This window comes from Aulonocara sp. 'chitande type north' Nkhata Bay, linkage group LG7 (assembly GCF_057382095.1).
Source record: "Aulonocara sp. 'chitande type north' Nkhata Bay isolate Kocher_YH1m ecotype deep benthic linkage group LG7, A_spYH_male_GT1.1, whole genome shotgun sequence".
In the NCBI taxonomy this organism is placed as follows: domain Eukaryota; kingdom Metazoa; phylum Chordata; class Actinopteri; order Cichliformes; family Cichlidae; genus Aulonocara; species Aulonocara sp. 'chitande type north' Nkhata Bay.
The window spans coordinates 67771765-67796797 of record NC_141350.1 but is presented as its reverse complement, the minus strand read 5'-3'; the positions used below and the strand labels follow the sequence as shown (position 1 = coordinate 67796797).

Below are 25033 nucleotides of genomic sequence, written 5' to 3'. Positions count from 1 at the left end.
CTGTATGACACGTTTCTCGCGGTTAGTATCATGGTTGCTAGGCAACCTGAGCAGCGCGACGAAGGCAAGACCGTCCTATTTCACAAGCCTCTCACTTCCGCACTTCTCATACTTATAGTACGCACCGTGCGTAGTGCGCGTACTTCAAGCGTGCAGACCCTGAATTGGGACACAGCCTAGTGGTGCCGAGCTGGCGCACCGAGTAGTTCCTGTTACCTGCTGTGTGTCTGTTTTTACAGGTAAGCTGGGTTCCAAATAATACATATGTGATAGACAGCAGTAGCAATCGAAAAGCTAGAGAGCCAGTTCACGAGTTTAAGGGTTGATAGCGACGAACCACCACCAGCTGTTGCTAAAAGCACCTTTGTTAGCTAGCAAAGTATTTACAAATAGTTCTCCCGTTCATTGATCTGAGCATGCGCAGAATGATCCACAGCGCTCCTTTGATCTTCTCGAACGATCATCGTGACGTCACGGCGACATCACAATGATCCTTTGAGAAGATCAAAGGATCATTGTTTTGTCACAGCGACATCGCATTCTCTGCCACGCCCACCGAGTCTATAAATAGGAGCTCGTTCAACAGTTTACAGCAGAAAGAGACAGTTGTTTGAGACACAGCTACCCTTTGACACCCTTGAGCCTTAAACCTTTACAAAAATGTCACAGGCAAGTGGAGATTCGTTAGACCAACTGGAGCGTACGAGAGAGGAACTCCGGCATCAAAACGCACAGCTCTGGGAAGAAAACGCACGACTCACCGAAGAACTCGCACGAGTCAATGAAATGTGCATAGACTTCAGTCACGATGTCACACGACACATTCAAGAAAACACACGACTCGGTCGAGAAAACACACAACTCGGTCAAGAAAACGCACAACTCAATCTAGAAAACGCACAACTCAGTGAAAACTACATAAAACTCAGTAAAGAACACATAGAACTCAGTAACGATGTCACACGACACATTCAAAAAAACACACGACTCTGTCAAGAAAACACACAACTCAGGCAAGAGATGGCAGAACTCAGACAAACTGTGGAAAATCTTCAGCGCCCAGCGGTACGGGAACAAGAGACAACAGAAAGAGAATCGCCTGGTTCGTGTGGTGTAAACCTACTTAAAGTAGGTTTAACTGTTGCGTTTCCTGCAGCTTTCTGGGTCGCCTCTAAGATTTTCAGCTGAAGCGAATGTCCCGCTCTGTGGGGTCTGCCTCGAGGCCGGCGTCCGTCTGGGTCGATCCTTAATAGTCGTTTTTGCTGAGTTCTCATTGCTTCGAATCACGTGTCCATACCACCTCAGGCGGGATTCGAGCATCTTTTGAACTCGAGCCACAGTCCACCGACCTGTCATAAATATGCTGTGCTCTCCTTTATGTTTGATTTAATTTTGCCCCTCACCCCCCAACCAGTCATGGCAGAAGACCGCCCCTCCCTGAGCCTGGTTCTGCCAGAGGTTTCTTCCTGTTAAAAGGGAGTTTTTCCTCTCCACCGTTGCCAGAGTGCTTGCTCATAGGGGATCATTTGATTGTTGGGGCTGAATTTTTGGATTTCATTTAATTGGCTTGAACTGAAAAATCTAAAAATTCATGTGAGGGCTTCACATAGTGGAGAGCACTACATTTGCTAACTGCTCTTTGTTTATTTGTAGATTTTGTAGTTCTTCCTACTACAAAAACTACAAATGAAAACAAGGCAGTTAGCAGCAAATGAAAATAAATAAAACACTTAAAAAAATCTGCTACTGCTCTGTGTGTTTACTTCAGTGAACACTTGTATGTTTTTGTGTTAGAAGATTATAGATTGTCCAAAATGTCCTACAGCCTGCCAGAGTACGAAATGAGGATAAAACAGGAAGTTTGACAGCAGTGAGTTCCTGCAGCGACCTCTCGTTTCTCTCCTCAGTGCTGCATGTTCGTGAACGTGAGCCTGGACGCGAAGGACGCGGTGAAAACTCTGAGCGCTGCAGTTCGGCTCCACCATACGGCAGGTGTCGCTCAGCAAAGCGATGCAGAAAAACAACAGAAACACCAAATAGGACAGATGTTTCAGGCACGAGACGTCCCTGGGCTTTCTGAGGGGACAACAACAACAATAATAATAACAATGTGCAGTAAAACATACACTCATTCTTTTCATTTATTAAGTTCCTGTGTTGTGTTGTTTGTGTTGTGCGTAGTGCCGACGCGGGACAGTTTGCAATTGTGTAGTGCTGTTGTTCTAAGTGTGACTGTGCAATGACAATAAAGAGTCTCTCGTCTCATCTTGACGATGAGCTCGTCCACCACAGCACTGAATCCAGCTCAGTTACAAGTTACAAAAGAAAATCATTTTTACTCGAGTACTAAAATTCACATTCAAGAAAACGCATGTTTCAGCTTCATTGCACGAGGCAGAGCAATTACGTTTCAGCGGACATCATGGCGTCCGCGTGTCCAGCTGTGGAGAGGACTCTTCTTTTGCCTTTCTTATCTTTACTAAGTAGAGACGTACAGGAAATAGTTGAGAGGGAAAGGGCCGGACTCAAACCCGTGCCGCTGCGTTCCAGCCATGTGGGATGTGGTCACCATGAGCTGAGCTCAGCCGACGTCAGAGACGCCTTTGAGTCAAACGTATGACACGTGTCCGTCTGTGGTCCTAGCTGCTGCCTCCTCGCTCCTTCAGCAGCTGCTTGAGGACACTGGACTGTTTCAGCGCTCTCAGGTTAGAGATGTCCTCCGCGATGACCGGGATCTCCTCGCCGCGATGCTCCTCGTCACCGTCGCCTTCCTCGCTGTCAGAGAGCGTGCACAGGAGAGCGTCGTTCTCGTACGTGGGGAAGTAATACCTGCGGAGCGAGACGACGTTTAGTGCTCAGGCTCAAATTAGTCCCAAAAAGGACGCCATTTTCCTCAGCTGATAAAAATACTCCAAATGAAGTGTAAACATCTGTGGCGTTGACCACGTTCATCAGCAGCTGTACGCCAGCTTTAAAGCCCGCGCTCTCATTGGTTAATTCTGCAGGCGCTTCCTTAAACCTACTGCGGCTGGTCCCAGGCGGACATCTCTGGCAGTTTCATCACGTGACCTTCAGCCGCGATGTGACGCAGGGCGTCCGCCCGGCAGTCGAACATCCGCGTGCAGCCGTAGCAGCGGCTCTGATGGATCTGCCGCCGGATGAAGTTCACCAGTTTGACCTGCTGGTAGAACTTGAGGTCTGAGGGAGGACAGAACATTAGAAACACTCAGAAGGAAGAAATAGAAGCAAACTGCGCTCGAATTACCACGGCGATTTCACCCACTGAGCTCGGTCTTAAGGAGGTGGAGGTCGAAGCCGTGAGCCTCCTGCAAACACAAAACAGAAAGATGTCAGGGTCACGCACGCGACGCCCGTTACAGACTTCATAAATAACAAAACCAGAAAGCAGAGAGAAACTTTTCTGCCTCTCAGGTAAACTCGTCACTCGTGAGCACAAACTTAGAGTCACGTTTGGGAAACTGGTTCTGACTTTAAACCAGAACGTTTAATCAACGACAAAATCGGACTGCAGTCGACGTCCAATCCTAGATTTATTTATTGTTCACGAGTGTTAAGTCTAATTGTTGAATGTTGTCATCGTGTTTCTTAAATTTGTACGGTCTGAGTTCAACCTATAGGATCAAGACGTTCCTTTGTCTCTGACCTCTCCAGCCACTCTGTGCTGGGGGAGCTTTTATTGCAGATGCATCCTGACAGATCTGTTGTGAGCTTCCTGCTTTTATGATACACACACACACACACACACACACACACACACACACACACACGTCTCAGAACCATTGGGGGGTTTTACGTGGGAGGTGCTTGTGTTGTATTGTGTATTGTAACTGCCATGTCAATAAATAGCTACGGGGGAAGCTGCTCTTTGAAGGACTTCGGGCCTGAGACAGGACAGGGGCGTGGGCTCCAAGAGCTGGTTCTTGACCAAAGACTTCCCTCGTTAGCGAGTGAAAAACCGGTTGAAGATGTTCTGTTATGTCTTGTTTCCTTCATGATGAATAAGTCTCTAAACTAGCGGGGCCTGTGGAAACACAGACCCAACAACGAGGAAACATTTTTATTTGCTCGTTAAAGGTTTGACAATCATGTATTTATTTGGAAACTTTTCAAAATAAAAGGCGCTTCATTTTAAAAGCTCTTCAGCTTCGGTCCGTCTGTGTGTGAGGGCACTTTCTGAGTAAAATCCATGTTTTGTGCGAACGATGGATTCATATGTTTGCAGAGACCTCAGGAAGCAGATCGTTTCCTGTTAGTGTGCACTGTCTCCGTTCTCCCAGAAGCCTTTGCAGAATCGTTTCAGGGATGAAAAGCAGAAAACGATATTTTCCTTCTCTGAAACTTCTACGTTCCCGTACCTTCATATGCGCGTAGATCTGCTCCAACGTCTCCGATTGGTGATCACAGAACAGACACACTGCAGAGACCGGATGAGCCTGCCAGTCCGACCAATCACTGCGGACGATACAGAGATGACACGAGCAGACATTTACACAGGATCAGAGGAGGACTAGGAAGTGGACTTGATTGAAACTTTTGCATCCAGGCTGACATAAGAGATGACTACAGGAAGCAAAGAAGCTTTTAGTCACATGATTTCAGGAAGCTCTACCTTCTGTCTGCTTTAATCTAACACACGTGAGGTTTCCAGGACTGATGGGAATCCCGCGGCGCGTTACCCGTTTCCCGTGAACTCTTCGCTGCAGAACATGCAGAGACGATGGAAGCTGCTGTCGTCTCGCTCCTTCTGCTGCTGCTCCAGGACCTCCTCCTGTGGGAGCACAGAAGAAGAGCTCAGAGGAATTCTTCAGAAAACTACCTCAGAGTGCTCAGATATTTAAAGTGCAGAGGTTACAACGACACAAAGCGTGTCAAATCACTCAAATCTGCAATTTTTCTGATTTTTCCTGATTTTCAGACTTTGCCTCAAAATAAAGTTTAAAAGAAACGAAACTTCCAGCAGCACAAGATTCACTCAGGATGCTCCGAGTGTCACGTCTCCTCACCAGTCGTTTCTGCTGCAGCTTCTCTCGGAGGACTCTGTCTTCTGGAAGGACGTCACACAGCAGGAAGTAGTCCTCCTGCTTCTCTGTCAGGTCAGCGAGGAAGAAGAGTTTTTAATGAGTCATTAATCAGAGCTGGAGGAAGTGTACGTGGTTCACTTTGAAAGGTCAGGTCCTCTGTGGGTTTGAGTGAACTCACCGACTGGGCCCGTGGAGTTGGTTTTGATGACGCTGCAGAAATCTGTGAGCGGCTGCTCGAGGAATCTGCCCTTCCAGTACAGCAAGTACCTGATGGAGGAAACTCGTCAGTAAAAACCGACTCACAGCCAGGTTTACCGGCGCACAGAAACACTTCGTCACGGTTCATAAAAGCAGCACACTAACAGGCGTGGACATGCTGGACTTGTTGTATATATTTATACTTGTAAGGTAAGGGTTTCCCCCCATCACCCCAAATAATTACAGGAAGTCTTTGGTGAAATGATCGAGTTCCAAATGCTAAAAACATCCAAACGTGTTCCCGAGAGTTAAACGAGTGAGCCGGAGCATGTGTGGCTCGTACTTTGGGACGTCTGCGATGAGTTTGACGTCGGCGATGACAAGCTTGTGCTCCATCAGCAGGTGTCTGAGGAGGACGTCTTTCCGCGGCGGTGGGACGGACTCAGAGCAGAACAGGCAGACCAGCGGCTCGGAGCCGGGACATTGAACACCGGGAGAGCTGGAGATGTCAGCCGGCTGATCGGGGAAACACAGCGGCTCCAGAATGCTGTCCTTACCTGAGAAAGCAGAAGAGAGACTACACCTTATATACCACACACACTCTACTCCAGACCAGGTGAGTCAAAACCAAGCGGAAGCGAGAATGTACAGCCTGGCATGAAGAAGCATTTCCCTCTGATCTACAAAAATCTGTCTGTATACAATTATTTTCATCACCCGTGGGGACAAAACTATGATCTAAAAGTAAAAAAATAAATAAATTAATGAATTAAATAACTCATTAATCGAACTCAGACTTTACACGCTGTTAAATCCTGAATAAACTTCACAGCTGTCAGACTGAGTACTGACTGAATATAGAGATTGCTGTATAATCACAGTTAGCAGCCCAGCTATTTCCTAGCCTGCTAGCTTAGCCGGGCGGGTTCCCGCCTGCTTTTCTGATTTTTTTTTAGCCTTTTTTCTGCTGATTGTGGATTCCCACAGACTCGGAGAGTCACCGACACCCAAACCTTTGCACGCAGACCACCAGATATCAGCATTAAAGCCGCGGACACGTTTAAAAAGTCACACTTACCGTCTTTACTCGGCTCGCTGGCGGCCATGTCTGGTGTCACGTGGTGCAAATAACACAAACCAAACCAATCGGAGGCCGTAAAATGCCAACGAAGCGCCTTCGCGGACCCCCGGTAAAACACGAATTAGAAAAGGTGCATTCAAGTGGTTCAAGGAAATATAAAAACTTAAGTTTCGATAGCTGAAGGTTAATTAATGTGAATGAAGTTGACTAACATGTAACGTTGGACGTTGTTGCATATATATAGCAAAGCATATAAATCACATGAACACTCAGATCCTCAAGATATACCTGAGAGTGTTCTCTGAACATGAAAGTTTAGTGTTCATAAATCCCCATTTATTAACATTACATTAGCATATGTGTCCTCCCCTCTATTACAAATTTTTAAATGAAACGTTATTTGTGAATGCGTACCATGTGTACAGGTGTAAGGCTCCCTAAAATAAAAGTCTGAAAATAACATTTGAGTTTCTGTACAGGGGGGCACAAGAAGGCTGGATATGGTGCAAATTCTTAAATAAATGACCCAAGTTTTATACGTGAAGTCAGTTTTAAGGTGGAGTGGCTGCTGATGACACACAGCTTGGATTCGGGAATTCACTGGAAGCACGTTGTGGTCAAAGACCACTGGGGGGCACAAACAGCTCAGTGTTCATCCTGCAGTCTGACTCACTCTGTTATTCTCAACAACAAAAAAAAACTATAGATAAAAGCAATGACAGCAATACTGCAGAAATAATAAACCTTTCTCCCTTTAAGCACAGAATGAAAATATGAAAACACACTGTCAGCTGTTTTTTTTAAATATTGCAAATACATACATGATGTGATGTCATGCCATGGTGATAATCTCATATATGACACGTTATTATGACTCTGTAATCACCGAAAAGTGCTCACAGTCAGTCTTTGTGACTGCAGTTTGTTAGTCCAGCATAAAGAACAAAGTATTTCACAAACACTTTTAACCAGTATATAAAAAAATATTTTGAGTTTTAAAAGTTCATGTTCACTGGCGCACACACTACCAGACACTCCTTCTCCATGCTTCATGGTGGGAACCATGCATGTAGAGACCATCGTTCACCTTTGTGGAACCAAAGATCTCAGATTTGGACTCATCACACCAAAGCACAGATGGTCTAATGTCCATTCCCTGTGTTTCTTGGCCCAAACTAATCTCCTCTGCTTGCTATTTGACCATAAAGGCCTGATTCACACAGTCTCCTCTGAACAGCTGATGTAGAGTGTGTCTGTTACTGGAGCTCTATGTGGCATTTATCTGCGCTCTGATCTGAGTAGCTGTTAACTTGTGATTTCTGAGGCTGGTGGATGAATGTATCCTCAGCAGCAGAGGGGACTCTGGCTCTTGCTTTCCTGGGATGGTCCTCGTGTGAGCCAGTTTCTTTGTAGCGCTTTATGGTTTTTGTGAAGTTTTTGCAATTTCCTGGATTGACTGACCTTCAGTTCTTAAAGAAATGACAGACTGTTGTTTCCTTCGCTGATTGGTTCTTGCCATAATATGAATTCTAACAGTTGTCAAATAGAGCTGTCAGCTGTGTACTAGGCCTGCACAATAAATAAAAAATTTATTGTCATCGCAATATCAGCCTGTGCGATGGGCCCATTGCAAAAGACGGCGCAAACCGCGATAATTGGGTACCTTAAAATGTTTACGCACGTGCTTTAAAGAATTTGCCAATCAAAGAAACCCCTTTACACATTTGACCAGTCGAACAGAGCCCTTCACGGCATTAACCAATCAAATGGATTAGAGGCCCGCCTCCTATGTAGGTGGGGAGCGAACAACGCTGCAGCGACGAGTCGGAGTTGTAATGGCTGAGAGCGAGACGCATGACGAGAACGCTACTGACTATGAACTCGTGGCTAAAAAATAGTACCTCGCTTATTTGGAGGTACTTTGGATTTGGTAAAGACGACGTTCTCCAAACACAGGTGCTCTGCAAAACTTGCCGAACACTCGTGGCAACCACCAGAGGAAACACGACTCCACCATCATCTTCAACATGACCACAGAGAACAGTTTGAAGAGTTCCAGAAAGACAGGGCTAGCTAATGTTGCTAATGTTAAGACAAAGAGCGCCGCAGTCCAACGGCCGTCTCTGTATCCGAGTTTTTAAAGTGGAACTCCTTATGAGAAAACGTGGAAGCGCTACAAAGAAATAACAGAGGCCATTACACATTTTTTGACAAAGACATGATGCCTATAAATACAGTTAGCAGAGGCGGCTTCACCAGTCTGATACATAAAGTGGACCGGAGATACCGCATCCCCTCAGGGAACTACTTTTCCCATGTCGCCATTCCACAAATGTACGAAACATGCCGCAAGACTAGGGTGGGTTTTAATAATCGATTCATCGATTAATATCGATTCTGGCTTGGATAACGTGATATCGATTCATTAAAATCCTGAATTGATTTTTTTAATATAAATGTATTTTGCCTGAAATTCCAGAATCTCAGGTGAAACTTCACAAAATTTTGACAACCACCAAACATTTAAAACAGTGAATGAGAGCAGGAACACAGATTCTGCACAGAGACGTAAACACAAAGCGCCGACGGATCAGGATCAGTGAGATGTGACTTTCTCACCCGACGGCACGGACACGCTCGGGGCTGAAAGCCGACAGCTCGCTGATTCTGATGTTTCGGCGGGTCCGCGCTTTGTGTTCACGCCGTTTTTGCACAGATTCTAAAGCTGTTAGTTTGATCTCTCTCCAAACAATATTGACCGAACCAGCAGCAAAAGAAGATCCAAACGCTTAACATAAACATCGTCATGGATTCACTCTGACTGTTGCTGTTTTGCTTCCACCAGGATAAAATCACACTTCATGCACAGCTCTCTCTCTCTCTCTGTACTTCAAGAACAGTTTCCCGTCTGTCCCCGAAATCTGTTTTCTGCATTATTTGCTTGGTTGTTACGCACAAGTCTACTGTTGTTTACAGGCTGTCGGCCGATGTTTTTTTTACTTACTTCCAAAGAGAAAACCTAATTTCTGCCGTTCAATAGGCTTCTGAACAAATGTAAACTTTTTAAAATTATGCAAAACGCTGTCTCTAATAAAACCGCTGTAACTTCAGAGGCAATGTTCATAAGCTGGTTAATGGTTTTCTTTCGTTTTTGATGTACTGCAGAATATTTTTATAAAATCCAGGCCAGGAAAACCACCTTCATGTGTTTCTGTGTTTTATCTTCAGCTACTTTGACACAAAGGCCTCTGCTGTGATGCTCACACCTGTGATAAAGTCTTGCGTGTGTCAGCTTCCTTTTTATAGATACAAAAATATGTAAATGTACTGATCTGAATTATAATCTGACTGAGGCAAAATTTCCCAGATTTAAATCGAATCGAATCAAATTGAATCGAATCGTGTATCGAATCGATTCAGGACCTTGTGAATCGGATTCAAATCCATTCTAGAAATCATGGACGATACCCAGCCCTACACAAGACCGTCACATTTGAACTGAGCCAAGCTGAAAACTACGCTACAGACCTATGATCAAGTCGTACAACAGAGCCATATATGAGTTTCACAGTGCTCTTCCTCACCGAAGACTTTGAACTGAAAACACGGTGTCTAGAGACTGTGTGTTTTCCAAACTCTCACACTAGTGAAAATATAGCCCGTGTATTACGTGAGGTGCTGGCCAGCTGGGACCTTAAAGAAGACCCAAAAATTTTTATGGGGGCAATGTTTCAATGTTAAAGTGCACTTTGTTGTTACACTGCTAATACAGCAGCTTTCTTTAAATAAAACTGTTGCAGTAAAACGGAAATTATGTATTCGGGGTTTTTTGTTTGTTTTGCTATTTATTTTATCGCAAGTCATATCGTTATCGCAATATTGATCGCAGTTATCGCACATCGCAGGGTTTCCTAATATCGTGCAGCCCTACTGCGTGCCACCCTGACTTCTAGTCCCAACCAGATTCAGAAGGCAAGAAATTCCAGGATTCCAGCTTTGGAGTTAACACACCTGTGAAGTGAAACCATGTCAGGTGACTACAGCATGAAGCTCGCTGAGAGAAGGCCGAGGGTTTAATTCCATGTGTTCATCCATAGTTTTGATGCCTCCAGTGAAAATCTGTAAATAGTCATTAAAATAAAGAAGAACCAAATATAAATATTATATATTTGTGATTGTTATTTACGTTTTTGCATATTTCAGTACTTATTTTTGAGAATTTCTTGTTCTATTAATTGTAGTTATTTGTAATGTTTTACTCGTTGTTTGGTAGCATGCTGCAATACTGAGACCTGAGAATGTCACGGTCTGTGTGGCAGACTGTGGGGGAGAAAGGACCTAAATGCTGGACTCTGTGCAGTAAACAGTGCGTTGATTTACAGTGAAGTAAATGTAACACACAACAAATCTCCAGTGCGCTCCCACGACTCCCGTGTCACGCCTTCTCCCAAGTGTCTGTACTCTGCTCCCGAGTCTCCGCACTCTCCGTGCAAAAACAAAATCCTCTAGCAAACAGAGCCCCTAATCCCAACGGTTTCAAAGTCCGACCGCACGTCCAGCAGCGCTGTCAAAACAGTCCCCAAAAAACTGAAAAAATCAACCACAGTTCTGCCACAGTTTTGGCAGCTGGCCCGATGGACGGTGACGGCAGGAAAACAGCTCGAGCGGCCTGCCACAGGTCTGGCAGCTGTGGCATAGCAGTTCTGGTGGCCGGCCAGTGATCTGATGACAGCCTTGTAGTAGGTCCAGCCACGTAAGAGCTCCGATGGCCCATGGCGAAGCACTGCAGGTGGTTTGTGACACGCAGGCCGTGCTGGTGTGGCAGCTGCAGGCAGTGGAAATGATGGTGGTGTAGCAGCCACTGGGGGTAGATTGGACGGTGATGCAGCAGCAACAGGTAGGTAAAGTGATGGTGGCGTGGTTATGGCAGGCGGTTGAGCAGGTGAGGTCTCCAACATCATAGACACAGGAACAGCAGCACAATGCAGAAACAAACACATATCATATAACAAGAGTCATAAATGCTCATGGACCCTGGGTCGCTCAGACCCAGGTCCTGGACAGAGAATCTGTTTTTCATTCATATCATGTCAAATGGCTGAATGACAGTGAAGCTGAGTCTGAGCTCTCTTCTGCTTTAGTCATTTGTGGCACAAATTTAAAAAGTTTCTGGAAACATCCCTCAGAGGTTTTGGTCCATGTTGACATGACATCATCACACAGCTGCTCCAGATCCATGATGTGAATTTCCTGTTCAACCAAATTACATTCAACTCAGTTCACTTTTATTTATACAGCAAAAACAACAACAGTTGCCTCCAGGTACTTTATATTGTAGAGTAAGAACCTTATGATAATAAAGAGACAAAAGAGAAACTCCAACAATGACATGTGAGCAGCACTTTGGCGACAGTGGGAAGGAAAAACTCCCTTTTAACAGGAAGAAACCTCCGGCAGAACCAGGCTCAGGGAGGGGCGGGGCAATCTGCTGTGATTGGTTGGGGTGAGAGAAGGAAGACAGGATAAAGACATGCTGTGGAAGAGAGACAGAGGTTAATAACAGATATGATTCAGTGTAGAGAGGTCTGTTAATACATAGTGAGTGAAGAAGAAAAACTCAATGCATCATGGGAATCCCCGGCAGCCTACGTCTATTGCAGCATAACTAAGGGAGGATTCAGGGTCACCTGGTCCAGCCCTAACTATATGCTTTAGCAAAAAGGAAAGTTTGAAGCCTAATCTTGAAAGTAGAGATAGCGTCTGTCTCCTGAATCCAAACTGGAAGCTGGTTCCACAGAAGAGGGGCCTGAAAACTGAAGGCTCTGCCTCCCATTCTACTGTTAAATACTCTAGGAACAACAAGTAGGCCTGCAGAGCGAGAGCGAAGTGCTCTAATAGGGTGATATGGTACTGTGGGGTCATACATACTAAGTATGATTTAGTCTGATGCTTGCAGTGTTAGTGCAAACAAAATGGAAGGAAACAATAATCAAAGCAATCTGGATTCTTCCAGCAGTGTCACTAACACAGATGTAGTGATGGACAGGTGTGACACAGATGTTTCTGATGCCCCTCGTGGTTCTGTCAGGACATCATTAGAGTGACATGAAAACCTTCAGATGTTATGATGTTACTCTTTCAAACCCTTTCACCACCCTCTCTCTCCCTCTGGAGGTGGTGCTCTCTCGGCCTCCCTGCGGCTCCTCGTTCTGCTCGAGCAGGCCGCTCAGGTGCGCTCAGGTGCTGCATTATTCACACCGAGCCCGGGGGCTCTAATTAAACCCTGGAGAGAATTGGAATCGTATGCCCTTTTGTTTAAGTGCGCTTTTCACTTCTCTATGTGCACGGCGCTGTTGTACTACCGTGGCAGTATAATCATGGTCAAAATCGATGGGTTTGTCTTTGACGAGGATCTTCTTCTGCCATGCGTTTCTGAGGACGGTTTCCTTTGTTTTGAACGGAAGAAAACAGACGACAATGGAACGGAGAGCGGCATCAGCACCTGGCTTAGGACCGAGGGATCGGTGAGCCCGTTGTATTTGTGGGTCAGTGCCATCAGGTATTAGCCTCTCTCTTCTGATCACATTTTCAACAAAGCTCATTACCGAACTGCCCTCTTCTCCTTCTCCTTCTCGATCTAGACTGAAGGTCTTCTAGCCTTTCACACAAACGCGGGGGCAAGCTAAGATGTATGTTATGTATGTTACGTCGTTGTTTTAAAGTAAACTAACAAAATCCAGAGCGACTGCAGATATGTGTAATTTCGCATAAAATTACTCACCGTTCGCGATGAACACAGCTCTTGATAAACCTTGAACATGTGCTGTTGAATATGTCCGCTTGTGTAGAAGAAGGGAACTGTGAGCTGTTTACACGTCATCAAGTTGTATTTTACATCGACAGAACTTAAAATTATATTGTTTTTTGATTAAAAGAAGATTTTAAATTCAGACAAATCACAATTATATATTGAGTAAAGAGGCATAATTTATGTGTCACCCGAACTCAATAAAATAAAAATTTTAATTAGGAAGTCTAACAGTATTTATGAACTTGATTTTTCATTTCACAACAACATATATATGTAAGTAATGACTAAAGATCCCATTAATTACTTTTTAGAGTGACAGCCAATCACCTTCTCAGCAGAGCGCACAACACGCTGCAGTCTCTGTTTGTCCCTGATAGTGGCTCCAGCGTACCACACGGTGATGGAGGAGGTGAGGATGGACTCGATGATTGCGGTGTAGAACTGCATCATCGTCCGTGTTGGCAGGTTGAATTTCTTCAGCTGCCTCAGGAAGTACATCCTCTGCTGGGCTTTCTTGATGACGGAGGTGATGGTGGGCTCCCACTTCAGGTCCTGAGTGATGGTGGTACCCAGGAAGCGGAATGAGTCCACAGAGGTGATGGGGGTGTCAGTCAGGATGATGGGGGGGAGTGGAGCTGTGTGCTTCCTGAAGTCCACAATAATCTCCACTGTCTTCTGGGCATTCAGCACCAGGTTGTTGTGGCTGCACCAGGACACCAGACGTTCAAAAGCAGAGCAGGAAACTGTTTTCTTTGTGAAAGTGGTCGCTGAGGAGTCCATGTGCGCTCAACGTGAGGTTCAGAGATTTAGCAATCCTAGTCATTATAATTTGAATGTGACTCATTGAGGGCTGAATAAAAACATTTTGTTCCCTGGCACATGTCTCTTCAGCTGAACAAGGAAATAATGACGACATTCAAGGATGTTCACAGAACGATTGAGAAGATGAAGGATAATGTCCAGCAAATTCAAATTCAAATTCAAATTTTATTTGTCACGTACACAGTCATACACAGTACGATATGTAGTGAAATGCTTGGACAACTGCTCGTGACCTAAAGAAAACAAAAAAGGAAAAGGCTATGAATAAGATAGGAAATAAATATGAAAAATTAAAAAGGGTAAATTTAACTAGGAAGGAATAAAATATAAATTAAGGTTAAAAATGAAATAACTGTACAACACAAATTAGAATGAAGGGTAAATTTAACTGGGAAGAATAAGATAAAATATATAAATTAAAGTTGAAAATAAAATAACTGTACAACAAAATACACAATATAGAACTATATAAGAATGTATGAAGAAATATAAATAAATATATGCACAATAACAGCAGCATATACACAATAACAGCAGCGTGATTTAAGTAATGAAGTGAAAACAAAGTCCAGAAAGTCCAGTGTGTGTGTAAGAACCATATGTGTGGGTCAGTACTGTGTGGTGGTGTGATTGAGAGACCGTATCGCCTGCGGGAAGAAGCTCCTCCTCAGTCTCTCTGTGTTGGTCTTCAGGGAGCGGAATCGCTTTCCTGACCTCAACAGAGAGAACAGTCTGTTGTTGGGATGGCTGAGGTCCTTCACGATCTTCCTGGCCTTGGTCCGGCACCGCCTGCTGTAGATTGAGTGCAGGTCAGGGAGCTCGGAGCGGATGGTGCGCTCAGCTGACCGCACAACCCTCTGTAGAGCTCGTCTGTCCTGCATGGTGCTGTTCCCGAACCAGGTTAAGATGTTTCCCGTCAGGATGCTCTCTATGGTGCAGGAGTAAAAGTTCCTGAGCACCTTGGAGGGCAGTTGGAAGTCTCTCAAGCGTCTGAGGTGGTAGAGACGCTGTCGGGCCTTTTTCACCACGGTGTTGATGTGACAGGACCATGACAGGTCCTGCGTGATGTGAACTCCGAGGTATTTGAAGCTGTCCACTCTCTCCACTGGGCACTCGTTGATGACGGGGGTCTGGTAGTTCCTCTCCTGCTTAGTGCTGAAGTCCACTATCAGCTCCTTTGTCTTACTGACGTTTAGAAGGAGGTTGTTCCTCTGGCACCAGTTCTCCAGATTCCTAATCTCCTTCAGGTAGGCCGTCTCGTTGTTATCAGAGATCAGGCCCACCACGACGGTGTCGTCAGCAAACTTGATGATGGTGGTGGAGCTGGTAGTGGCCACACAGTCATATGTGTACAAAGAGTACAGCAGGGGGCTCAGAACACACCCCTGGGGGGCTCCAGTGCTGAGAGTGGTGGAGGCTGAGACATGTCCGCCCATCCTTACTGCCTGTGGTCTGCCAGTTAGGAAGTTGGAGATCCAGGCTCCCCTCGTCGTGAAAAGACTTGAAGCTCTGTGGAAACTGGTGTTTTTCCTCGACCAGAGGAAGGAAGTTCAGCTGTCTGATGTGAAAAAAGCTCTGGAGAATTTCCTAGAGACTTTGCAGAAAGCTGAACTACTGAACATCAAATTCACAGAGGCTCACAAGATGAATCAGATGTGGAAGAGTTTGAAAATCTGAACAAGAGCCTCACTGATGACTACATATCGCTGTCTGGGGCTCTACACATCGATCGGGAGATGAAGCTGGATAAACGAGAAAAAAATGTCCAAGCTGGAGGCAAAATTAGCAGAGCAGGAGGAGACACTGGAGGAGACACAGAAAGGAGTGGCATCAAATTCAGCCCAAGAAAATAACACGTTCTACTGTGTCCTGCAATGAAGATCAGACCACACATTATAGGAAACTTTGTTAAACCTCTGAAATCACAAAGTTTAAAATATTTGAGATTATTATAATTAACTAGCTCATGATGTGCTTCATTCTTCAACTTGATTTATATGTGATGTGTAAAAGTATAAAAGTCCTACGAATGTATTATTCTTGATCTTTGTGGTGTTTTCACTGTGAATTTTAATTCCAGAAAAGAAGAAGAAAACAGAAACGCAGGAAAGGTTTTTCATCCGGCTCAGTGTTTCTCTGCAACAGCTGAACACTCGATCCGACTAGTTTGGCGTTTCAGCTCACCGATGCGACAGAAACATTAGTGGGAGATATTTCTTGGCAACTTTTAAAAGATTTGTCCAACTTATTCCAACGTAAACCCTGTCCGTGAAGCCAGGGGACATTTCATGGGCTTATGCGATTGGACGAGAGGGTGTAGTGCTACGTTATTAGCCAATGACTTGTCACGGTCCGGGGCAGCGGCCGTGTGAAGAGTGGAAAGGAGGACTCAAATTCAGCACTTACTCAGATGTGAAGGCGATTTATTGACAATATCAAACATAAAGTGGAGATGGCAAAACAGAACTAAGGATGAACTAAACTGGGTGAAACTACACAAAGGAGTGGCAAACCTGAACATGAAGGGAGAACAGCAGGGAGAGCACGCAGGGGATTTCACAGAGTATGAACACAGACGACGCGACGAGGAGCAGAGGAAAACACACACTATAAGTACACAAAGAGACACTGGGAAATCACACACAGGTGGGAGACACAGCTGGACCTGATTAACCTGACGAGACAGGGGAACACTAACACCAGGGACCAACAGAGGGAGCACAAACCCAAAACCCAGTATCTAAAATCCCAAAACACAAACCATCCCAAAACAGCCCAAGAATAATAAAGAGAATAATAACAATAAAGAACATAAACACAAAGTCACTGAGTCATGGCCGCAGGACCATGACATGACTGTTGATCACCACGCTGCATCCTCAGACTGCACAGTTTGAAGCAGATCAGATGAACGATTGTTAAATTAGATGAAAACCACACAGACACACATAGGCTCCTTGATTTATTAGAGATTCATTTAGCACTAGGACAAGAGGACACAAATTACATAACAATGTGAAAGAGAATAAATATGTGTGCACTCATTTCAGCAAGGAATAATTTCATTGTTTCACAAAACTTTATTAAAATTGTTTGTTTTTGAATCCCTCTCAAATCTATTTAATCGTGAAAAAAAGTAGTATTTCTTTTACAAAAGAATTTCTCGAGAATGAAAGTTACCTTCACAGCTTCCCAGTCAAGAAGACCTTCCAGGAGGAATGAAGGCCCATGAGGATTAAATAGGGATTATTATTGATCACAAATCATGCAAAGCGACTGGCCAAACTAGTAGAGCCGAAAACCCATCGGTGAAACAGTTCTGACGACAGAAACAGGGCTGATGGTCCTAATGACGGGCATCGGGGGCATGTTATTGGAGACAAGAACGCGAACTGTTGTAGTTTTGCAGAAAGGCTGGGCCAGAACAGGCGTCGAAGCCCGCATGGGTGCCATGATGTAGGCGGCAGACACGGGAGGAGAGGGGATAGGCGGTGCTGCTGGGGAAAACGTAGGACATGGGGGGTTAGGCAGCGGTGTGTAGGGGCGCCCTAAAACAGTTTCATACACCTTGTGCAGTATGTCGCTCTGCTCAACCTGCAGAGCTCCAGAAAGCATCTGGAAGTTCTCAGTGAGTCTTTGGTTCACCTCGCTGAACTTTGCTCCAATGCTGCCTGACATCATGAACTGCTTAAGCCGATTATTTTTTGAGAATTTTGACACCAGTTTCTCAGCATGTTTCAAGATGGTGTGGAGTTCCTTCAGCGCTTTCTCCACAGCGCCAGAGTTTCTGCCTGATCCCCTTTCTTTGACGGTTAAAACCAGTCCCTCCAAAGCTCTGACCCTGTCAGCAATCCGCCTGCAGCGTTCGTCATTGTCCTTCATATTGTCATACATCTCGATGATGGTTGGGCAGAGGCCGAAAAGTTCGGAGACCAGCTTATCCATGGTGAACTGTAAGGAAAGAAAGGTAACAGAACTGTAACGGTGCCATGGAGAAGTAAACTTAACTAGACTGAATTCAAATCAAAATCAAATCGAAATTTATTTATATAGCACATATTAAAACAACAGTGTTGACCATAGTGCTTCACAGTCAGTATAAGCATGAGACAATTAAAACAAACAATAAAACAGGACAACAAACAATAGGTAACAACACAACAAGCTAGACCAACTAGTTAGAATCAAAAGCCAAAGTAAAAAGATAAGTTTTAAGACGTGATTTAAAAGACTGGATCGACTCGGCAGTACGAACATGAACAGGGAGGTTATTCCAGAGTCTGGGTGCCACGGATGCAAAGGCCCGGTCACCTCTCGACTTCATTCGAGACCTAGGTTGTGCTAGGAGCCTGTGATTGGACGATCTGCTCTGTTGGGATTGTATGAGTGGAGTAGTTCAGATAGCTGGGCGCTAAATTATTCAGAATATTAAAAGTGAACAAAAGAATTTTAAAATCTTTGCGATATTTAACAGGGAGCCAATGTAATTTGGCTAACATTGGAGTTATGTGTTCATGAATTCTCGTACCTGTTAAAAGACGCGCAGCTGCATTTTGAATTAACTGAAGCCGGCAAAGAGAGGAGTGTTGGAGGCCCGAGTAGAGGGAGTTACAGTAGTCCGATCTGGATGTAATAAATGCGTGGATAAGCTTTTCAAGATCTTTTAAAGGAAGGAACGGCTTTGCTTTGGATATCTGACGCAACTGGTAAAAGCTGTTTTTTACCACAGTGGAGACCTGTTTCTCAAGTTTAAAAGAGCCCTCCAGGAACACTCCGAGGTTCCTTACAGTGGGCGAGAGATGGCTAGCGAGAGGGCCTAGGGCATCAGCTAACTGGTTTAGCGGAGTGTGACTACCAAAGACTATGATTTCGGTCTCGTTCAATGTAAGAAAATTATGTGATAACCAAATTTTAACTTCATGCAAGCAGTTGAACAGAGGTTGCAAAGAAGCAGTCACATCAGATTTCAAAGGTGAATAAATCTGGATATCATCAGCATAACAGTGAAAGGAGATGTTGTATTTACTAAAAATTAATCCCAAGGGCAACATGTACAAAGAGAAGAGAGCAGGACCGAGCACGGACCCTTGAGGCACACCACAGTAAATAGGGGCAGAAGCCGAGGAGTGTTGCCCCATAGCAACAGAGAACGACCTCTCTGAGAGGTAGGATTTAAACCAAGATAAAACCTTTGAGACCAACAACATGTTCCACTCTTGATAGAAGAATGTTGTGGTTAACCAAAGCAGCAGTCAAGTCAAGTAAAACTAAGACCACAGAATATCCAGAATCTACAGTTAAAAGAAGATCATTAAAAACTCTAAGTAAGGCTGTCTCTGTGCTGGGGCGAGGTTTCAAACCAGACTGAAACTTGTCATTAATACCATTTGCATCTAAAAAGGCCTGAAGTTGTTTTAGAACTACCTTTTCCAATATTTTGGAAATAAAAGGGAGTTTAGAGATCGGCCTGTAGTTAGTGAGAGCATTAGGGTCAAGATTTTTCTTTTTCATAATAGGTTGCACAACAGCATGCTTAGAGAGACGGTACACAACCTGATGACAATGATGCATTCAGCAGAGATAAGATACAAGGACCAATAACATGTAAAGCTTCCTTAAAGAAACAAGAAGAAAGAATATCATGCGGGGAACCAGAGATTTTGAGATGATCAATTATATCTTTTAAAACAGAATAAGACACTGGCTCAAACTGTTGGAAGACAGTCAAGCATTCAGAGGCTGGAACTGGGTCTAAAACTGATGATGAATGAGATGGATGAGAAGCCCTTAAAGCTGAGATCTTTCCAGAAAAATACTTTAAGGATTTATCACAAAGAGCAGGGGAAGCGTCCCTGTAAGTGGTATCAGAATTAAACTGGGATGAACTTCATCTGGAAGCTCTGATGAGCTGAACCTGAAATCTCTCAAAAAGGAAGTTTCAGATTCGGCTCAGAGGTCTGAGTGTGAGAGCTTCCAAAGTAACTGGAAGGATACGTTAAACTGGTGGATTACACACAGATTTATGTTCTAAGAAAAGGCTGCAATCACAAAGTTGGAGACTCCGCCCATAGAAACAAAAAATCATTTACTGTGAATAGTTTGAAGTGATGACTGCATTTGAAGAATTTAAAAAACAACAATGAGACACAACTTCACAAGCAGAAAATATGAACACTTGCCACTGTACATATACACCTCATGTAGAAGAACATGTATACAGAATGTGTTGAAGTTGAGAAAGGTCTAACAAATACCTGCTTTCCTCTTCTAAGGTAGACAATCCAATACTACATACAGAGAAAAATCCAACAATCATGTGACCCCCTATGAGCAGCACTTTGGCGACAGTGGGAAGGAAAAACTCCCTTTTAACAGGAAGAAACCTCCAGCAGAACCAGGCTCAGGGAGGGGCGGGGCCATCTTCCCCGACTGTATGTGTAATTGAGGCTCACAGTCAGAACCTGGTAGAAGCTGAATTACTGATTAAACTTCTTTACAGGCCCTGAAATTGACTCAAATATCACTTTGAGATGTGAAAATGCAGACGTGGAAAACAGGTGAGATTTAACAAACAATGAGAAAACAAAACAAAGTCCCAATGGGCAAAAGTGAAAAGTCCAAAAGGGAGAAAATCCAAAGGCACAAGGAACTGGAGACCGCAGACGGGGCCTGGAAACAGGCGCTCTGACATAGACTAGAGATAAGAAAATAAAAGACAATGACACAGGAAGTGAAAAGAGATGACCAAGCAGGGAATGAAGGACAGTGGATATACTGGACAGAGTGATGAAGATGGAGCTGCCAGGCAGGAGGAAAAGAGGAAGACCTCAAAGGACGCAGTGACGGAGGACATGCAGAGGGTTGGTGTGACAGAGGAGGATGCTGGGATAGGAGGAGATGGCGGCTGATGATCTGCTGTGGCGCCCCCTGAAGGGAGCAGGAGGAAGAAGAAGACTGAAATATGTTCATGTTCTGCTTTGTGATTGTGCAACAACCAGTGTTTGTTAAGTCAAGCATTCCTCAGAATCAGTGTTCAGTGTGTCTGTGTGACATCGCCGTGAAGATAAAGGTTGTTTTTGCATCACGACTCCAAAGAACTCTGTCCCGTCAGCAGCTGAACATTTTTCATACCAGGGATAAAACACACATACTATTGTGGAACTGCAGAAATGAAGCTAAACGTGCGTAGTCAAACGTAAAAACAGAAATGTTAACCAATTGTTTCAACTAATTTTAGTTCATAGACACAGCCTATGAACTGAATAGGCTGTGTGTAATAGGTTTGTAAGGCCATGTTACCCCTAAATTTCTATCTTGTTCAAAGAGAAGATATAAAACAAAGTTCTGAGCTAATCGACCTCAGTGTTCTCCTTTTTTAAAAATAAATAATAATAAATATATAATTTCCACATTTATAAGTAATGCAGTTTCTAACGAAGCATGAAGAGCATTTTGCATCTTTAGGGGTAAATGAAACTTTTCTGGAGCTTTAAATATACTTTCATACAAACGTGTAAAACTGGACCCAGTGGCAGCAGCTGATTCCACATTTAACTGCTGTATTAAAGAAACACTTAGCTTTTTATTTCTGCTGATTTAAAGCTCAGCTCATTTGAGCAATGGACAAGCTCACGTTAACAATCAAGGACGCGATCAGCTTTTCTAGTTCTTTCATGGACATTAAGAGAGAATTTGTTGTGAAAAAAGACACATTTTGTGAGCTATCCACTCGGTCTGTGCATTCGGGGTGGGGTGGGGAATCTCTTGAATGTTCGGTTACTGCAGGTTAAGCAGGTTAACAGAGTGGCACTGATACGTGTCCACCTTCACATTCTTCACTGTGAGTTTGTTTTTACAAAAGAATGCATTTGAGGAAAGATCGTTATCTTTGGGCGTAGAAACTCCACCAGTTTCTCATAAATGAGAGCATGCTGCAAGTGTCCGCGTTGGGAAATGACAAAGAATTTCCACTGACAAGAAGGATTATTTTAAAGTGGCAACTGCATAATTATGCTGTTTGTCCTTTCAAGACTGACGCAGACATGACAGGGTCATTGTTTTCTTTGTTATTTAGGCAACAGCACGCTGGACAACGGGCGTAGTCTTACAACTTACCTGCACATAAAGCTCCGTCACTTTTATATTCGGCTCAAAGAAACTGCTTGTTGTGCCGTAGCTACACACTCCTTTGAGCTCAGTGACTCCCTGCAGCCTCCCTGCAACAAATCAAGAGAGAAGATCCATGCACAGGTTTCTCTTTGTCTCCGGCACCAACTTCCCTTTAAGTTTCATTCTGCGTTGGTCAGCTTTTTATTGCAAATGCAGCAGAGGTGCACTCTTCTGTGCACCGGACCACAGCTACAACCTGGCAGGTCAAAATGTATTAAAGTTAGTGAAGGGCAGGATTTAGCCTCTGGCTGCTGAATACAACACGTTTCAACTCTAAATTCCCATTTGAAGAAAACACTTTCAAAGCATAGTTAAAAATATTAAACTGCTGCTGGTTTTAACAAAGATGACTCCAGGGTAAAATCTCCCATCGTACAGGAGCAGAGGAGTAAAGAGTTTGGGTATTTACCAGTCAGTGGAGGTCACAAGTGTTGCTGCTCAGGTGTTGAGGAAAATGAATGTCAATTTCATTCTTGTGAGTTTTTTAGGTGATTTATCTGAAACATCTCTGTGCTGACGTACAGCAACAGACACAACGATCTGCGTTAGCCCCGTTTATTATCAGCAGAATACTTCAAAGTAAAGCACGGATACCTGGAATGCTTAAGTATTTTGTACTTAGTTACCACCCAGCTGTTCTTGGTTTTGTTCTGACATGAATTGAATCAGAGTGAGCCGATGTTCTGAGCACAGACGGTCCAATCCTGACCCAGGTGAGCCTCAGCCCAACAGTCCAAGCAGAGAGGCCTGTAACGCTTCAGGTGAGTCACAGCCAGCGAATCACAACTGCCTGCTGTCGGTTTGCTTCATCCACACAGGAAGTGGCCCTCTGTGAAAAGACGTTTCTGTGGTGTGTGTTGGTAATCGTAAATGTAAAAACAGAAATGTTAACCAATTGTTTTTGAACTAATTCTAGTTCATAGAGTCCAGTTTGATGTGAGCGGCAAATATTTGATCTCTTTAAATATTTCACAGCAAACCCAGTAAGGCTGCACAGTTGGAGGCGATACCTGCGCTGCATGCACGTCATTGTTTACATCATGAAGGTACCAGTGTTGGGACTAAGGCGTTATTAAGTAACGCGTTACAGTAACTACGTTATTATTGTGGTAAGTAGCACGGTAACTAGTTATTATGCCAAAACCAGGAACGCGTTACTCGTTACTGGGATTTAAATATGCTGGTTATTCGTTACTTCGTGTGGAGGCATCGCGGAGCTTCCACAGATTCAATAACATTAGCAAGTGGTGGAGGCAGCAGGTGGAGGAGGGAAAGGGGAGACAGGAGGAGAGACCCGAGGCGGCCGCCGGTCCGAGTGTGAACTGAACTTCAGGTAAGAGGTTATGACCTGCAGTCTCTCTGGGTCAGATATGAACCAAGTTTAGGTGGAGTTTATTTTAGCTGTGCTGACTTTTTCGTACTGCGTGCTAGCTAGCATGACAGGGTTTCTATACAGCTGGGTGGTGCTATGTTACTGATGTTGAACTTTATTTTGTTCATAAGATTAATTATTAGAGTTGCCAACCGTCCTGTAAAAAACAGAATCGTCTGGTATTCAGAGAAAATATTACGCGTTTCTTATTGAGGTGAAAAGGAACAGTTTGTCCCTTAATTCAGCTACAATGAAAAAGACAAAGCTGCAGTTATTCTGTGTCTTTGCTGCACAGCTGCCTCTTCTTCTTTCATTCTCCCCCCTCCCTCTCCTGTTTCTACTTCAATCATGAAACTGATCAATGATCAGCTGATCGGCTTTTCTCTGTTGTTTGTTTATCGCCCACTTTGTGCCAGAAAGAGGAAACCAGCGGATAAACAACAGCAGCACGTTCAAGCTTGATCAGCTGTTGTTAGAATTTATTTAATATTAATTTCTAGTATCAGCTGATGTTTGCTGGAGCCACAGCTGTAAAGCTGCTGGTCATGGTGTGGGTTTGGATATGTGGTGAGAGGGAAACATGAAGATGAAACCAGGAGATGTCCTTACTGAACCATCAGAGCTGAACAGGTGATGGAGAAACAGGTTTACCTTTTAGGTGACAGGAATGAGTTGAAGTTATGAACTGTTTCTGAGAGACAAATAACACCAGGATCCTTTTCTAAGTAGCTGACAGCTGGTAACTGTGCAGGGGCGGGTCTAGCAAAGTGCTGCCAGGGGGCCATGTAGGGCATTAACAGGGAGAGGGGGGCACAAAGAAATACTTTTCTTTCTTATTATCATTTAAAATGTCTCGCTTTTAAAAAATAATTATCTGAGTCTTACAACAAACGATTGATAGATTGATGCATATATACCATCAGAACAGTGCACATCACTGTCACAACAGGGTTTATTTTCATTCAAAGGCTTTATGATTTTTCCTATAATGGCGGCCGGTCTCTAGTCAAATTCCCCGGGCCGATTTTTTGTCCCAGTCCAGCCCTGTAAGCAGCTCATCTGCAGTCTGGTGTTACCTACATCTTCCTATTCAGAAGGCAGAATTTCCGAGTTCTGAGTACAATCGAAAGCACCACGACTGCAGTTTTTGTGTTGGATGTAAAAAGCAGGATAGGATAGAATCAGGCGTGGGATTTCTCTCGTGGAAATGTGCACATTATTTTTTTCCTTTCTATTGGTAGGTGGCACAGTGCACTGTGGCAAGTAAGCAAGCTAGAAGACTGACAGTCTGGCTGGGTATCCAGTTACGGAAGCAACACATTAACAAGAGAATTCTGAGTAAAACCAAAGTTACTTTCCCTAGTAACTAGTTACTCTGAAAGTAACGAGTAACTTGAAGTAACTGAGTTACTTTTGATAGAAGTAACTAGTAATGTAACTAAGTTACTAATTTAAAGTAACTTACCCAACACTGGAAGGTACAGCCAATAGAATGAGAGGTGATATTTTGTTTCTAAGAGATGCACTCAGGTCAGGTA

At 44.0% G+C, this 25033-nt stretch overlaps 1 protein-coding gene and 1 pseudogene across 1 annotated transcript; both read right to left on the bottom strand.

Annotated features, from left to right (window-relative positions):
- Nucleotides 1-2126: 2126 nt before the first annotated feature.
- LOC147326794 (zinc finger protein 277-like) lies at nt 2127-6383 on the bottom strand (annotated as a pseudogene).
- A 10488-nt stretch (nt 6384-16871) lies between these two features.
- Nucleotides 16872-22304, bottom strand: LOC147326793 (mixed lineage kinase domain-like protein). Its single transcript, XM_086302686.1, has 2 exons — nt 22070-22304; nt 16872-17905 (listed from the first exon to the last, which is right to left on the bottom strand). The coding sequence occupies exon 2, from the start codon at nt 17897-17899 to the stop codon at nt 17240-17242; it is 660 nt and encodes a 219-aa protein (XP_086158812.1). The 5' UTR covers nt 17900-17905; nt 22070-22304; the 3' UTR covers nt 16872-17239.
- Between the last annotated feature and the right edge of the window lie 2729 nt (nt 22305-25033).

Coding starts and splice junctions, on each gene's coding strand:
- LOC147326793 (XM_086302686.1), bottom strand. CDS start 17,899: ATGGATAAGCTGGTCTCCGAACTTTTCGGCCTCTGCCCAACCATCATC.